The sequence below is a fragment of the Aspergillus wentii genome (genome assembly GCF_001890725.1).
Source record: "Aspergillus wentii DTO 134E9 unplaced genomic scaffold ASPWEscaffold_8, whole genome shotgun sequence".
In the NCBI taxonomy this organism is placed as follows: domain Eukaryota; kingdom Fungi; phylum Ascomycota; class Eurotiomycetes; order Eurotiales; family Aspergillaceae; genus Aspergillus; species Aspergillus wentii.
Window position 1 is genome coordinate 1,769,999 of NW_024467839.1, and position 16,943 is coordinate 1,786,941.

Consider the following 16,943-nt stretch of genomic DNA (forward strand, 5'->3'; position numbering starts at 1 on the left):
TATCCCGAAATAAACATACCCACCATGAACAGATAGAAGGAAATGTCGCTGTGATGATAAAAACAGAAAAAAAAAGGCAAAGAAAATCATGATACTCCAATCCGTGCGCGCAAAGCTATTTGTTCCAGACATTTTCTTCCAATCCCCCATAAGACCAAATGGGCGTTTGGGGATTCTCGGTCGCATTCTCAGGTTCTTCGTGTTCTCGAACACGCTCAGCATCTTCAATGGCCGACCGTTCGATTTCCTGTCGCTGACCAGCAGAGGGTTCGATTGGTTCGCCAGATGGTCTCCTAATTGAGGTTACTTCAGTCGTTGCCCGATTGACAAGTGGTTCATCGTGTACTAACTGAAAATGCCTCTCTCCGGGATCAGCCCAGACGGAGCCACGTTCTTTCTGAACCTGATTCCGCTCCCGCTCCTCCGTTTTTCGATCTTCAACCACGAGATCCACCAGCTGACTACGACGAGAGTTGTGGGAAGCGGAAGAGTTCACTTGCTGTATTGCCTCTGACTTGCCTGGGCCCCCTTTCGGAGATGAGTGAGAGCTAGTATGACTACTCCGACGCTTACCCTCGCTGTCCACCGCGCGGCTTTTCCGGTGCTTACGGGCTTTTTTCACGGGTTTCGATGATGGGACGCTTGTACCGATCCTGGCGCCATACAAACGTTGATCTCTCGGTACCTCATTTGCCGTAATAACCGGGTACTATGGATTACTCGTCAGCCTGGCATGTCTTTTGAACGATATCAATCAACCTACATTCCAATCGCCAAATTCGAGTGCTCGGGCGCCCCTAAACAAACGTTCATCTTCATCGTCCAAAATCGTCTCTTCAAGTTCACTGTGGGAGCGGAACCGTTCCAGCGTGCTGCTTCTCCTGTCGCGGCGACTCGATTCCCCTCCAGAAAGCAGGGGGGTTCGGCTGTTCACTTCGCCTGGCTTCGGAATCCAATATTTTCCTTTTCCTCCTCGCTCATATCTCATGCCATCCATCACCCGGTTCACCCGGGACTTGGACTCAGCGTGTGGTATGATGTTGTCACCGGAGTCAAATAGCCTGTATTCGTAGTTTTCACCCCGGAGAGTCATCTTTGTATCTTCAACGAGATCTCGGATCCCGAAAGCATCGCGGAGAGCGTAGATCACAGGCAACCGAGCCGCAGAAATTGTCGGGTCTGCATAATCATGCCAAGAGAAGCCGTGCCAATGTGAGATTGCAAAGATGGGCATTTCAAAGCAAATTAAGGTGTCCTGAATAGCGGCCGCAAGGTTGTCAGGTGTATAACCCGCAACTCCGTTTGATAATGCTCCAAGCCATTGCAAAATAGACAAAAAGAAGCCTTGCCAGTAGGAAGCAAAGATGATAAGCTTAACGCAAAGGAATTTGGGAACGGGTCGAAATGGAGCCAAGTCGTCGTGTAGACAAACCCAAAACAAGGCAAGAGCATAAAGACATAGAGTAACACTGATATTATACACAAGTCCGGTCCAGAGATAACCGGATGTAAGCCCCAGATAGCCTTCTTGGTAGGTATCGGTTGCTTTCATGATGATAGAGATCATGGCTAGTATTGGCTTCAACCATGTATATTGTAGGATTCCTCGTTTGATAGCTAGAAATGTATGTGGGTCGGAAATATCAACCTTGGGAAGCAAATGATTTAGAGGCCAAGCATGTTGAACAGGTGGACGGCCATGAGTCATTATAATCACAGCTCTTTCGCCTCCGAGGAAGTTGATAAGTAGCTGGAAAAAAGTGTAGATTGTGAATGCCTGCGGGGTCTTGTCAGTATCAAGAGATAAGCTAGACTATGTTGTCGAATGTACCTCGTAAACATCACGAACGGGATCCAAGAATAGGGAAGCCTTCAGCGATATGATACTGGTCCAGGATGATGCCGCATATATGGGAACCCTGATACCATTAGCCTAACCGGTATATCACTCAGAACCGCGCCAGCACAAACATCAACAATATACGGACGACATATCGCTGGAGTAGCGGCTTTCGATAATTTTTGCTGTAGAAAATATATTAGCGACTGATTGAGTGGCTGCGAGAAGGGAGTTGCATCCGTACGTCTGAAGCCATATCGATCTGTGATGGCAAAGATAAAACGTTAGCACAGAGTTCGCGGGAGCTCCTGAGGGAGCCTGGAGAAGTTGTTCTCACACAAAAGACAGCAGTGATGCCACAAGCGAAGAAACACCAGCGACAATCACCAGGGCTCGAGCCAGACTCGAGCCTGTACCACCAGAGGGGGCACTGGTGCTGTCAACCATTGTCGACTCTCTCGACCGCGTTGCTCTAGATATGGGCGCAAATCATTCCGCAGTCCTCAAACAAGCAAAAGAAATGTGGGCGGGTTAGGGAAACCAGAACATGATAATCAAGCAGGGATAAGCAGACACCAGAAATCTCCTAGCCTCGAGAATCAAAAGTCCCAAGGTGGAGAGAACTTGGGTGGTTGCATGGCCACACAGACTAAAGCAAGATCAGAGGGGATCGTGCCGCGTATTGCGTTGGCAGGCGAGGAGATGATCATCACACCCCGGCTCTCCTTTCTCTCCAACGGCGACACCGCCCGCCGCAGAGCTTCGAGCTTCTTTCCACCACCATTTGTTATCCCAACAGGCTTGCTCCCTCAGGTGTCTTTTGGAATGGAATGATTTTGTGCATGAATTTTACCATTTCGCCTTTGTCGACCCACCAAAGGGGAGACTGACTGTCCCGCGGAGTCGTCATGTGTACGGCCGTCAGTGCCTTGGGATTATTTAGAGATGGCTAGCACAAGCTCAAGCTTGACATCACTGAGCTTTACTCCGGACACGAGTTTCAATTGGTGAGCTCTCATACTGCCATCGCATTTCAGTTACTGACATTCAGTTATCTAGGTTTTTCCTTTTGGAGCTCATCGTGTCGTGCATCCTGTAAGTCCAGGGCCTACATATACACTACCACCTACGAACTACAACCCGGATCGCTGACGGTTCGCAAAGCGTCCTGTTCTTTCTCCTCTACTTTAACCGCCTCTTTGCAGCTCTCTTATCCTACGCTATTCGCGCATACACTTGGCACTATTATCGCGCCTATGTGGATATCAATGCAATCCAGGTTTCCTTGCTTGGAGGGAGGGTCTTCTTCAAAGGGATCCGGTATCATGGGGCGAATGAGACGATTTTTGTCCATGGAGGATTCATAACTTGGCACTACTGGAAACGCGCAGTGAAAAAAACCGAACTGTTCAACCTCGACCGCAACAGCGAGCCATCGGCGAACGAACCCGACCGTCCTGCGCGTGGTGATAATGATAGTAACAAGAACAATGATAGGGGAGAGCAAGGGGGATTGAAAAAAACGGATGCGCTCCCGTGTCGGATTACTGCCAAATTCTACGGTCTTGAATGGTTTATCTACAATAGAACCGCTGCATATGACAGCATCCTGGCTGGCTTCGGTCTGGCAGACGATGGCAATGCCCCGCCTTCACCAAGATCTTCCAAATCATACGACGATCCAGATGTGAGAAGCTCATTGAACTCCAAACGTAAGGAGAACCAAGATGGTGCTTTTGCGGCCGAGGCGAACTCCGACCACAAGCCGCCTTCGGAGAACAACCCAGGACTTAAGAGGGAGGACACAGTCGAATCCCAAGATGGAACAAATGGAATAGGAGGCTCTTTGTCAACGTTACTTCAGCTTCTCCCTTTGAAGCTGGTGTGTGATAAAGGGGCCATTGTCATTGGAAATGAGAATACTCGATCTGTCTTGACCACGACCTTTGACAACGCAATTGGATCAATCGAAGCCTGTCCTGCAGGACCTCTTGACCTATACCGCCAAGTGTTTTCCTTCCAATTAAGCCACCCGATTATCCAAATGCGGCCAAACCCAGACTTCAAGCATAATCAGCTTACGGCTGCAAAAGGATTAAGTTCAACGCAGGAGGAGCAGTCCGGAGCAAAACGCAAACGAGACACCATTTTCAACTATAAATTTCAGAAGCGCAGGGTATGGCACAGCATTCGCGACCTTGTTCCATATTTCCAGACTTCAGTGGAGTCATTTCATGTTCATGAAAAACAAGACAACATGTCAAGAAACCAAGGTGAAATCCCCGACGAAGTTCGTTGGATTGGTCTTTCACGGTATCTCGATGAGAGCAGCCAAGATGATCATGAAGAATGGAACTCCGTTGAGTATGGCAGGTTTTCAACACTCCTAGACAGCCCAAGTCTGACTATCACATACTTTTGGGATATCGCCGGGTGTGTTGGTCCTGAACAGCCCAGTCCAGACTTCTCTCCTCGGAAATTATCATCAGACATCAATGGAGCCTCGGCTCCTGAATGGGGAATTGACCTCAAGATAGAAGGTGGCTCCGTAAATTACGGACCATGGGCTGATAGGGAACGAATCGGGCTTCAGAACGTGCTTTTCCCGAATTCATATAAAAGTTCCCAACCTGTAGATCTGCTTGCACCGGGAGCACTGAGGCAAAGTACTGTTTTCAAATTTCGCGTTGAGCTAACGGACGAGACAACCTTACGAATCCCAACGAGAGAGCCGTCCAAAGACTGGCAGTGGAAGGGCCGGGCTGATGCCATTAGGGGCACATCGAAATTGAAGCAGCAACAACAACAGAGAAGACAATCACGGAACAAAGAGGGTGATAAAGGCAATATAGGACCTGATATTCGTCCTTTCGGATGGCTTTCGCTCAGGCTGGCTGGTGATTCAACCATTAATTACACCATGGACATGGTAGCTTCCACTTCGGGGTATCACAATCAACTTGATCTAGATCTTCGGGATTCAAGGATGTCATCGAGCGTCAACCATGGGCTGTTATGGCAATGCCCTCGACAACTTTTAACCTGTGATCTTTCCAATCCTCTTACTTGGAATGCTCTTCGCACTTGGAACTTCAATGTCGAGAGTCAAGATATGGAGCTTTTTCTGATACGGGACCACATATTCCTCATAACGGACCTTGTTACTGATTGGGCATCTGGCCCTCCTTCAGATTATTATACCTTTGTCCCATTCATCTACAACCTAAATCTCTCATTTTCTGATATTCGATTGTTTGTGAATGTCAATGACTTGAACATTATCAGCAATCCATCTGATTTGGATGACAATCGCTTTCTCGTCGTCAAGAGCAAAAGATTCACATCCGATGTCATGATTCCTCTCAATAAATTTAAGCCTGAGAAAAGTGCCGTGGATTTCAAGTTAAATATTCAGGATGGAGGCATTGATTTCTTGACACCGTTGTGGGACACGTTGCATACTTTCTTGCAAGATAAATCAGCAGCCACACTTGATGGTCTGCTAATTAGTGGAACATACGACTATTATTCTTCAACTTCACCTGAGCTGACCGATACTTTGATACTCAATATCGATGGTGCCTCACCGCGGCTCTATTTGTTTGGGTTTTTGATCCAGTACTTTATGACAGTCAGAGAGAATTACTTTGGAGAGGAAATGCATTTCAAGACTCTCGAGGAGTTTCAAGAATTGGCTTACCCGCATGAACAGTCAGACACGCATAACGCAATTAATCCGAACGCTAAAAGCAATGATCTCGATGTAATTGTGCACGTCACTGTTGACAATCCTTGTGCTCTTTTGCCCAAAAATATTTATGACAACTCGAAGTTCTTACAGCTCACTGCCGCTTCGTTGGAAGTCAATTTGAGATTTACAAACTATTACATGGATTTGCATTTCGCACTGGCTCCTTTGAAGGTGGCATTAGAATCACGCCAGGCTGAAGAACCCCCCACTATATCTGACACACAGCTGTTCATTGATGGTCTCACAATCCATGGTCATCGATTATTTGGCTTGCCTCCGCTGGAGCCAACTTACGTTTGCAATTGGGATTTTAATGTCGGGCAAATAATCGGTGAATGTTCGACGGAGTTTTTGAGCAGCTTGCTTGCGGCTTTGCAGAGCTTTGATTTGTCTTTCGATAACGAAGAGAATAAGCTGCCACCTTTAGTCCCCATCGTCCTCCACGATGTGACTTTTCTCCGGGCAAATTTGGCATCTATCCATATTTCCGTACTCCTTGACCAGTCGGCATTTATCCTGAGCTCTGGCCCTTTTACAACCAAGTTCAACGATTGGGCTAATTCTAAGTTCTCAAAACGCTTGAGCCTTCTGGTTCCCGAACTCTCTATAGCTGCAGTGGACAACAACTCCATTTATGAAGCTCGGAGCTCGCACAATGGCAAAGTGAACCCACTTGCACTATTCCAAACGACAATAAAGCTGAAGATGGCACAAAGGCAATGCGACATTGGCGAAAACCGAAAACTGCAACAAGAGCACATCAAGATACATGACGAGAGAACCCAAAGGACACAGTGGCTACTATTTGACTGGGAGAACATTGACCCCAGCTCCTCGCCTCCAAATACCGATGACCTTGACCCGCCAACTATTGCTATACCGTCAATGCCAGAGCCTTTAACCAGACATACACACTTTTTGGGATCGCCTTCAGTGAGGCATTTCCCGGGAAGTAAAAGCAACTCTAGCGCAAGAAGCTTTCTTGTATCCTCTGATGCTTCGAGTCTCAAGGGTGGTAGGAAAAGAATAGCCCGCAGCATTAATAGCGCATCAAGTTCGCCATCACAGGATGACAGGGTTCAGAGACCAGCCCACGGGAATGATTCAATGAATTCACGTTTACACACTCAAGCAACAGACCAAAAGGCATCGGAAGCTGCAGGTTCCAATGTTTGGGCAATGCCAAACTTCTCCCTTCACAGTATTGTTTTGGACACGTCAAAGTTGCCTTCGCAGCAGGTCCCTAGCGATCATGGGGAAGAACAAAACTCTTCTGTGATCAATGTGAACCAACTGTTTTCACCTTTTGGAGATGATGATATAACCCACACAAACTTTGCCTGCGAGTTCCCTGTTGGAATTAAAGGATTTTGCACACCTGAATTCCTTCTCATTGTATCAGCCTTGGCAGAACGCTTGCAACCAAGACACCCTGTTGAAATCATTGACTCGCTTCAAAAGGAAGTCATATCGGACATTGTTGGGTACGAAAAGTCAATCAAAAAGCCGAATAAATCGACGGCATTTGCAATAAGAGTTCCCCTTGTTCTGTTGAAGCTCGTCAACCTATCTGAGGCCCCTAGCAACAATCAATTTAATTTCCAAGATGAGTACAGTGTTGGCATTTCCCACCTGAAAACGGAACTTCGAACCAAAGTTGAACGGCGAAAGAATGATCTTGTTGGTGGGATAAAAGATAGTTTCACTGTTCATACAGCAGCCAGCAATCTTTCAGTTTCGGTCAAGGGCAGTCGAGCTGATGCATCTCAAGAGAAAGCTGAGTTTAGGTGTGTCTTTGGGGACTTGAACTTTTGGCTGGTGACAACCCCCCTTGTACGAGCCCATCTTCAGATGCGGTCTTTCGACACAATAACTTCAACAAAATCTGTCGAACATCTTGCTTCTCTTGTTCGCCGCACAACAACTATGTTCGATTCCGTCACATCATCCTTCAAGTACAGCTCATCCCTTGGCAATAAACGCTTGCGTTTTCTTATTTACTTTTTGACTCAACCAGCTGCTGATATTCCCGATCCTGCGTTCCTGACACGCATTTCGTATGTCCTTCGAGTTGCGCCGACTCATTTGCGACAGCATGATTCCTGGAAGATTATATCTCGCATTCGCAATGTTTTCAATAATTTGTCGCTGGATCAACAACAACTGTTGACATCGAAGTGTATGATCAATGACATTTCGTTACCATCCAACGCGAAGTCCAGTGTACTTTCCAGTTTCGATCAGTGGCGAGCTTGGGATTTAGCACATGTTGAAAAGAGCTACGTGATGCGGAGAGTTTGGAATATATTCGAGACGACTCCAGAAACACCCGAAAAACCGGTCTTGTTTTCATCTAGTGTGAAAATTTTCAGATTTTTAATTGACCCTGGGCCAAAGGAAAGCGACTTCATTGTTCAGGATTTATCTACTACACTGTCTATCAGCCCGCAAAAGCAAGAGAGCCAGGATGTTGCGAATCTGGTGAAACTCATCATCTTGCAATCATATTGCTCCTCTGTGCTACTCAGTCTACGATGGGAGATCCTCGATCTTGTTGAAGGGATAGCGAAGACGATGTCCACTGTCACACTCGAATCCGCGGCATCTCCTGATGTCCCCACTGAGAAGCCAGCAGGACAGACCGAGTTGCAGATAGTTCTGGGCACTGATCTTGGGGCCATAACTCTAGATGGGATCAATATCAAGCTAAAGTTAGTTGGCAAGGCTCTCAGGGGATCACTGGTTCACAAGTCTCATATTATGGAGACTCTGAACGAGGACCTCAGTTTATTGTTTAGTGTCACAGAGTGCTCTTCTGAAATATCCAGTCTCCACAAGCCTCTCATGCTTTGGAGAATTGGTGATCCATATATCTACTGCTCGCGGATGTCTCAAGAAAGCGAAATGGAAGCATGGCATGAATGGAAAGTCGCGGGGTCGTGCAGAAAGCTTCGATATGAGATGCAAGAAGATCCACTAGGCCTTGCCCATACGGCAGACCGACTAATCGAAGATGAGGTTCGATATATTCGCCGTCTTGTGGACATCCTTGATGTGCAAAAGCGCGAACCAGACGAATCTACTATTGCGAAGAAAAAGATCGTCAGCAACAAATTCCAAATTGCAACTTTCTTAGGCGACTACCAGTTAAGCTTCTGCCTTTTGCCTTCTCTGATATATACGATTTCAGGCGAGGTGGCACGACTGTCAGTTATGCCCAAGAATGAATCAATGATTGAGGTGGATTTCGATCTGAAACAGAATTCGCATGCCTTTTCATCGAGCGAAGGGGATGGGTGGCATGATCTTTCAGTCTTAGACATACCCCCAATCAACGGTCGAGTCATTGCAAATATGCTGTCAAGTCGCACGGAAGTGGAGGTTGATGTGACGATTGAGCTCATTCGTTTGGAAGCCAGTGCTGTACGGAGTCTGGTCAGTGCTTTAACAGGGCCTGAAATTTCTCACCTGGTCTCCGATCTTAAGCAAAATGTGGAGGCATTGCAAACGCACCTCGATGACGTTCTTGCTCTAAAAAAATCATCGTCGCAACCTAAAGAGCCTTCCGACAACCACGGGCTTCTCTATAAATCTCGTCTCACTATGGCAGGTACAGAAATACATGCCACGGCGCCTGGGGTAGGCGGCAAGGGCTATTCGGCAGATATGCAGTTTAGCCTTGGAATGATGCGTATGCGCCTCGATAATGGGTTGGATGACGGATCCCCAATGGAATATCCAGAATTCCATGTCGACGCATCTCATATCAGCTTTGATCTGAAGAGGCAAGAGAAGCCAAAGAGTCGTTCTTACGGCAGTTTGGCGATTGATGCAAAGCTTCATGGGACTTCCATCATACGTGAAAATGGGGAGACCGCCCGAGTTTACCATCTGAGCAGCAATAGATTCGATATTGAGCTTTTTAGGGAAACAGCTTCCCTGGTCGTTGACATTGCTGTCTATCTTCAAGAACGCATCAAGACATTAGACCTGTCTCATGAGGTCCAGCGCTTCAAAAAGCTACGGCATCGTAGTCAGACAGAGCCCGGAGCGAAGGCACCGGAAATACCCAATATCCAGGTGAATGATGCACCTGGTTCGCCAGACTTTTTCAATGCTGTTTTCTCATTGGAGTTCAACAACATAGAAATTGGTTGGAATATGGCAACTGCGCCATTGGCTATCTCTGGACGCAAACCGGATGATTTAGTATTCTCGATAAAGCGGGTGGATTTGTCCAATAAAAGAAAGAACTCCGCCAAGCTTCGTATTGAAGATATGCAACTGCAAATGGTACCGTTTTCAACAACCAGGCGAACTCGATCTCTCACCTCGGCACTGATGCCAGAGTTGGTTTTCAATGTTGCCCATTCTTCAAACGGAAAGGAGATGAGACTTGCTTTCCAGGCAGCTGGGAAATCGTTGGATATGCGAGCAACATCTGACTTCATACTTCCAGCAAGTATGATACGTGACTCCATTGCTTCTGCAGCCCAGACCATACGCGAAGCCAATGCTCTTTGGGCGACGAAGCCGTCTTCAGACAACACCAAAGAACGTAATCTTTTCGGAAACAAACGTATCCGGTCTGTGTTGGTGGATGTTGATTTCGCCGGTGCTATTGTCTCTCTCCAAGGCAGACACACTGATGACCAACAGACAATGCTGACAGCCAAATTAAAAGGAAGTCGGGTTCCCGAGGGAAAGTATGGTCAATACGTTCAAGGAGAAGCGGCAACTACTGCAACTTTCCGAGCTCCAGGGGTCGCATTCAAGGTTCAATTCGAGGATAATGGAAAAGACGACCCGGCACTCAATGCGGAGTTGAAGGTCGACGCATCCACAAATGTCCTGTATCCAACGCTTGTTCCGTTGATCAAGCAAATGACTGCCACGGTAAAGGAGCTCATGGGAGAGCAACCGCAAACACAACAACCCAGAAGACCATCTACGGCAATGAAATTGCAGCCACAGAAACTAATGCAAGAAACACCGCTCAACGCTGGAGATCCAGACTCGATTCTTGGGCGATGCAAGGTGAACCTGGGCCTCCTCATAAGAAAACAAGAATTTAGTTTGAGTTGTCAGCCGATCGCGAGAGTGGCAGCTACAGCAAAATTTGACAGTGTCTATGTGACTGTCAACACCGTGCAGTCCGATGATCACGGGAGATTCGTTGCACTTTCTGTGGCTTTTAACTCTTTGCAAGCCTCAGTAAAACACGTGTACTCCAATGAGTCAACCGCAAGCTTCGAAGTGAAGTCCATGGTCATGTCACTCATGAATAGCAAGCATCTCAGCAGCACGAAAGGAATCGCGGCCATTCTTAGAGTTAGCCCGATGAAAGTTGCTCTTAACGCGAAGCAAGTCCAAGATCTGTTGCTGTTCCGCGAAATCTGGCTCCCCTCAGATGACGATACTTCTACGCCGACATTCCAGTCACAGTCGACCGAGACGCAGACTTATATCGTGCAGCGCTACCAACAAGTCGCATCGACGTCTGCTTTCCCGTGGAATACTACAATCGCTATCGAGAAACTAGAAATACAACTTGATCTGGGCTCTACGCTTGGAAAGGCTCAGTTCGCCATCAACGATCTATGGCTGTCATCAAAGAAGACCTCTGATCGGGAGCAAACGCTCTGCATCAGTTTTGGGGCCGTGGGGATAGAGAGTAAGGGCAGAATGAGTGGGTTGGTTGAGCTTCAGACACTCAAAGTGCGGACCTCTATCCACTGGCCGGATGAGTTACCCAACTCGGGTCGAACACCACTCATCCAAGCTTCTATTTCCTTCAACCAGTTGCAAGCTAAGGTCTCATTTGACTACCAGCCTTTTCTGGTGGCCCATATAGCAATGTTCTATTTCTTGATGTACAATGTCCGCGGTGCATCCGGTGCTCCGAATGAACGACTCTTCAGCATTCTGGAGGGAGATAAAGTACAAGTCTTCTGTACAACATTGACAGCATCTCAGTCCTTGGCATTATTCCAAGCTTGGCAACGGCTGGCACAAGATAAGCAAGCGGCCTATGAAGCTTCTTTGAGAGAGGTTGACAGGTACCTGAGCCGGAGGTCTTCAATCTATCCTGAGAAGCCAGATCTCCCCGAGGGTGACACAACCAAGACAGGCGAGAAGAATGTTGAAAAGGCGCCTATCTCTCTTCAAACCGGAGTAGTTGTTACAATCAAGACTGTCAATATTGGTGTATTCCCGAGCTCCCTTTTCGATAACCAATTACTCAAACTCGAAGCAAACGATGCACAAGCTCGATTCGACGTCTCGTTGATTAAAGGCAAGATTCAGAGTGCGTTGGGACTCACACTTGGTCAGTTACGTGTCGCATTTTCTGGAATCAACCGCCCTAGCTCCGCAGATATCGAAGAGCTATCAGTCCATGAGATTGCAAGCCGGGCTACAGGCTCTCGCGGAGGAACGATTCTCAAGGTGCCTCGGCTTGTAGCCAGTATGGAGACTTGGCAGGTACCTGGATCACACCAAATCGACTACATTTTCCAGAGTACATTTGAAGGCAAGGTGGACGTTGGATGGAACTATTCTCGTATCGGCTTCATCCGCGACATGTGGGAAACACACTCTCGCGCATTAGCTTCTCGACTTGGGAAGCCGCTGCCCCCGTCTGCGGTCCAGATTACTGGTGGACCGACCTCGGAAAGCGATGGCGACAAGCATGACCAGGAAAAGATCACAGCGGTGGTCAATGTGCCTCAGTCCAGGTATACTTACACTGCTTTGGAACCACCGGTGATTGAGACGCCGCAGCTACGGGACATGGGAGAAGCTACGCCACCGTTAGAGTGGATTGGGCTACAGCGGGATAAGCTGCCCAATGTTACCCACCAGATCATCATTGTGACATTGCTGGAGATTGCCAAAGAGGTCGAGGATGCATATGCAAAGATTCTCGGGTCATCATGATAAGCTGGCTCTATTTTGTACAAATAGATAATCGGGCCAGTGGTTGCTGTTATTTTTTATCATGACCTGTTAGTATTTTTGAGGCGTTCGAATTGGGTCCTTCTTTTTATTTTCTTTCTTTCTCTCTCTCTCTCTCTCTCTCTCTCCTCCCCTTGTCTAGAGCAGATAGATATCCTAGTTATGGGCTAATAACAAGCACAGAAAAATGATGTATTCGAAATGGATGATTAATACAGCAGCTCCATTAAATCCTAACTCCGCCTCAATTTGAGAAGCGGAGGAGGGGGGTTTGCTGGATGCCTCTGATTGGCCCGTTGCCCACTTTGGCGAATGTGCCAAAAAATTTTTCTCACACTTTGTCGCATTGAGCGATACAGAGAGGTATGATGTGGTAATGAGCTGGTAATTTATCAAGCAAAGCTCTCAGGATACCTAGCACCTAGCTATCCCACATATCCCAAGCTGTATCTCGAATGCATCTTGTATGTTGACGAGCTCGGTGATAGAATTAGACTTCAACCTAGCTTACAGCTCATGACATCAAAGCACTGGTTACAGCTATGCGAATGACTCTGGGGACGAAAACAACCACGGATGGCGGCCAGATAGCAGTCATACTCTGACTCGCCAGTGGTGGCAAACACCAAACCGAGGCAACAAAACGCAGTCAACGAGCAACAATTAGGCCGCGAGTAGAAGGAAACCATGTATTCTTGTAGCAAAACCAAAGATAACTTTTGATAGTTGAGTCAACAGCATCCAAATAGCATCATCGACGGCAGACAGAGAGCAAGAGGGGCAGCCCGGCCTCAGGAAACGGTATTAAAACGAGGGGCTCGCAGCGGCAGTGCCCAATAGTACGGCCAAACGGGCGAACGCATTACCATACGTACGATACAGCCGTTGTATTGCCTGGAAACGCACATCCAGATTTGAAATCGGGAAAATCCTTCGTCGACTGCAAAGGCCCCACCCCACCCATTTCTCGCTTTCTTCTTCCCCCCTCCTCCTACCATCTGCTCTTCCCTCTTCCACCTTCCTCTGCGAAGCCTCATCCTTGACTCTCTTAGGAGCAGTACACATAGGTTTTCTATCCTATATCATTTGAATCAGGTCGAGCTAGCTCTCGATTCTGGTCATCTGTGTGTCTTTTCTGCTTCCTATTTATCCCCCCTCATACTTTTTTTTAACAACCCCGCCTCTACGGCAGTTGCTGAAAAAAATCAGTCAAAATGGTTAAGTGAGTCTACCCAAAGCTCAATTATCATCAGAGCTCCCCAATTTTTATCGAGAAGAAGATGAATGTCTTGCTAACATCAATGTCTCTAATAGCTTCACCATCGAGGAGGTCCGTTTACTGTTTCCCCGCGCCCGTCTAGGAGGGGCTCTCCAACAGGGTACATGTAGCTGACGATGAACAGATCCGGTCCCTTATGGACCGCAAGGCCAACATCCGTAACATGTCGGTCATTGCTCACGGTATGTATTAGATGGATATCAATGCTATCAAATGTCTTGGAAACTTTTATTAACCTAGAGTTTGCGGAACAGTCGATCACGGAAAGTCCACCCTCAGTGACTCTCTGGTCCAGCGTGCCGGTATCATTTCGGCTGCTAAGGCTGGTGAGGCTCGTTTCATGGACACCCGTAAGGACGAGCAGGACCGTGGTATCACTATCAAGTCCACTGCCATCTCCTTGTACTCCAACTTCTCCGACCCTGAGGATCTGAAGGAGATCCCCCAGGCTGTCGATGGTAGCGAGTTCTTGATCAACTTGATCGACTCCCCCGGTCACGTTGACTTCTCGTCTGAGGTCACTGCCGCTCTCCGTGTCACCGATGGTGCTCTCGTCGTTGTCGACTGTGTGTCTGGTGTCTGTGTCCAGACCGAGACCGTCCTGCGTCAGGCTCTTGGTGAGCGTATCAAGCCCGTCCTCATGATCAACAAGGTCGACCGTTCTCTTCTCGAGCTTCAGGTCACCAAGGAGGATCTTTACCAGTCCTTCGCCCGTACCGTTGAGTCCGTCAACGTCATCATCTCCACCTACTATGACAAGGCTCTCGGTGATGTCCAGGTCTACCCTGACCAGGGTACCGTTGCTTTCGGTTCCGGTCTCCACGGTTGGGGTTTCACCGTCCGCCAGTTCGCCGTCAAGTACGCCAAGAAGTTCGGTGTTGACCGCAAGAAGATGCTTCAGCGTCTGTGGGTAAGTTGATTCTGCGATGCCGAGAGAAATGCGTCCAGAGGCTGACAAGATTTACAGGGTGACAGCTACTTCAACCCCAAGACCAAGAAGTGGTCCAAGTCTGGTGAGCCCGACGAGCGTGCCTTCAACATGTTCATTTTGGACCCCATCTTCAAGATCTTCGACGCCGTTGGCAAGAACAAGAAGGATGATGTTCTGAAGATCGTTGAGAAGCTCGAGGTCAAGCTCAGCGCCGACGAGAAGGAGCTTGAAGGCAAGGCTCTCCTCAAGCTGGTTATGCGCAAGTTCTTGCCCGCTGCCGACGCCATGTTGGAGATGATCTGTATCCACCTGCCCTCTCCCGTCACTGCCCAGAAGTACCGTGCCGAGACTCTGTACGAGGGTCCTACCGATGACCAGTTCTGCACCGCTATCCGTGATTGTGACTCGACCGCTCCTCTCATGCTGTACGTCTCTAAGATGGTTCCCACCTCTGACAAGGGTCGTTTCTACGCTTTTGGTCGTGTCTACGCTGGTACCGTCCGATCTGGTCTCAAGGTCCGCATCCAGGGTCCCAACTACGTTCCTGGCAAGAAGGACGACCTGTTCATCAAGAGCATTCAGCGTACCGTTCTGATGATGGGTCGCTTCATCGAGCCCATTGAGAACGTTCCTGCCGGTAACATCGTCGGTCTTGTTGGTGTTGACCAGTTCTTGCTCAAGTCTGGTACACTTACCACCGACGAGGCTGCCCACAACATGAAGGTCATGAAGTTCTCTGTCTCTCCCGTCGTGCAGCGCTCCGTTGAGGTCAAGAACGCCCAGGATCTGCCCAAGCTTGTCGAAGGTCTCAAGCGTCTGTCCAAGTCTGACCCTTGTGTCTTGACTTTCATCTCCGAGTCTGGTCAACACGTTGTCGCCGGTGCTGGTGAGCTTCACTTGGAAATTTGCTTGAAGGATCTCGAGGAGGACCACGCTGGTGTTCCCCTGAACATCAGTGACCCTGTCGTTCCTTACCGTGAGAGTGTTACTGGCGAGTCCAGCATGACTGCTTTGTCCAAGTCGCCCAACAAGCACAACCGTATCTACCTTACCGCCTCTCCCCTTGGTGATGAAGTCGCTCAGGCTATCGAAACCGGCAAGATCAACCCCCGTGACGACTTCAAGGCCCGTGCCCGTGTCCTCGCTGACGAGTACGAGTGGGATGTCACCGACGCCCGTAAGATCTGGACTTTCGGTCCCGACACCAACGGTACCAACTTGATGGTTGACCAGACCAAGGCCGTCCAGTACCTCAACGAAATCAAGGACTCCGTTGTCTCTGGTTTCCAGTGGGCCACCCGTGAGGGTCCCCTTGCTGAGGAGCCCATGCGTGCCATTCGCTTCAACATCCTTGATGTGACCCTGCACGCTGATGCCATTCACCGTGGTGCTGGTCAGATCATGCCTACCACTCGTCGTGTCATGTACGCCGCCGCCATGCTTGCGGACCCTTGTATTCTCGAGCCCATCTTCAACGTCGAGATCCAGGTTCCCGAGCAGGCCATGGGTGGTATCTACGGTGTCCTTTCCACTCGTCGTGGTCACGTCTACGCCGAGGAGCAGAGACCCGGTACTCCTCTGTTCACCATCAAGGCTTACCTGCCCGTCAACGAGTCCTTCGGTTTCACCGGCGCTCTCCGTGCCGCCACCGGTGGTCAGGCCTTCCCCCAGTGTGTCTTCGACCACTGGAATGTTCTCGAAGGAGGATCTCCTCTTGACCCCAGCACTATGGTTGGTGGCATTGTTAAGGATATGCGTGTCCGCAAGGGTCTCAAGGACACCGTTCCTGGCTACGAGAACGTAAGTTATAGAATTTTTCGAATAAATCCCGGGTGATGCTAACCTCTCGATAGTACTACGACAAGCTGTAAACTCGTTAATACCAGCCGGATAGGGTTTCTTACAGTTTCCAGCGGAATCCTATGTTAATGAGATTGACGAACGCATTACATTGTCCATGTTAAAAAATATCAACGAGCATCAAAATTTCTCGTCTCTTCGGGCTTCGTCCTTGTCGTATGTGGTTTCCGAACACCTAGAGAGAAGTAGAATGGGGGTGCACACGTGCATTTGCTAAGGGTTTTTTATTATATTGTTACGTTTATGACTGTGGGGACTTTTTTACATAGTTGACTTGCTCTATGGTTGGACATGAAAATTTCATTGTAGTTCACTTCAAATCTAT

The 16,943-nt window shown here is 48.4% G+C and overlaps 3 protein-coding genes across 3 annotated transcripts; 2 read left to right on the forward strand and 1 right to left on the reverse strand.

The window, feature by feature from the left end:
• Window positions 1-115: 115 nt before the first annotated feature.
• On the reverse strand, window positions 116-2,513 carry ASPWEDRAFT_163563 (OSTA/TMEM184 family protein; the record flags this gene model as incomplete). The annotated part of the gene is made up of 7 exons (XM_040829849.1): window positions 2,178-2,513; window positions 2,085-2,102; window positions 1,972-2,025; window positions 1,832-1,919; window positions 764-1,777; window positions 351-709; window positions 116-293 (listed from the first exon to the last, which is right to left on the reverse strand). Exons 1-7 carry the CDS (start codon window positions 2,285-2,287, stop codon window positions 116-118), a joined length of 1,821 nt encoding a protein of 606 aa, XP_040685185.1. The 5' UTR covers window positions 2,288-2,513.
• Window positions 2,514-2,785: 272 nt separating this feature from the next.
• Window positions 2,786-12,530, forward strand: ASPWEDRAFT_32140 (putative fermentation associated protein (Csf1); the record flags this gene model as incomplete). Its single annotated transcript, XM_040833617.1, has 3 exons — window positions 2,786-2,847; window positions 2,900-2,935; window positions 3,005-12,530. 3 exons carry the CDS (start codon window positions 2,786-2,788, stop codon window positions 12,528-12,530), a joined length of 9,624 nt encoding a protein of 3,207 aa, XP_040685186.1.
• A 974-nt stretch (window positions 12,531-13,504) lies between these two features.
• ASPWEDRAFT_45449 (elongation factor 2) lies at window positions 13,505-16,930 on the forward strand. The gene is made up of 6 exons (XM_040836544.1): window positions 13,505-13,770; window positions 13,863-13,878; window positions 13,952-14,009; window positions 14,082-14,737; window positions 14,795-16,558; window positions 16,612-16,930. The coding sequence occupies exons 1-6, from the start codon at window positions 13,763-13,765 to the stop codon at window positions 16,627-16,629; spliced, it is 2,520 nt and encodes an 839-aa protein (XP_040685187.1). The 5' UTR covers window positions 13,505-13,762; the 3' UTR covers window positions 16,630-16,930.
• The last annotated feature ends 13 nt before the right edge of the window (window positions 16,931-16,943 follow it).

Coding starts and splice junctions, on each gene's coding strand:
- ASPWEDRAFT_45449 (XM_040836544.1), top strand. Junction 14,010..14,081: donor CATGTCGGTCATTGCTCACG/GTATGTATTAGA, acceptor TTTGCGGAACAG/TCGATCACGGAAAGTCCACC. Junction 14,738..14,794: donor AGATGCTTCAGCGTCTGTGG/GTAAGTTGATTC, acceptor CAAGATTTACAG/GGTGACAGCTACTTCAACCC.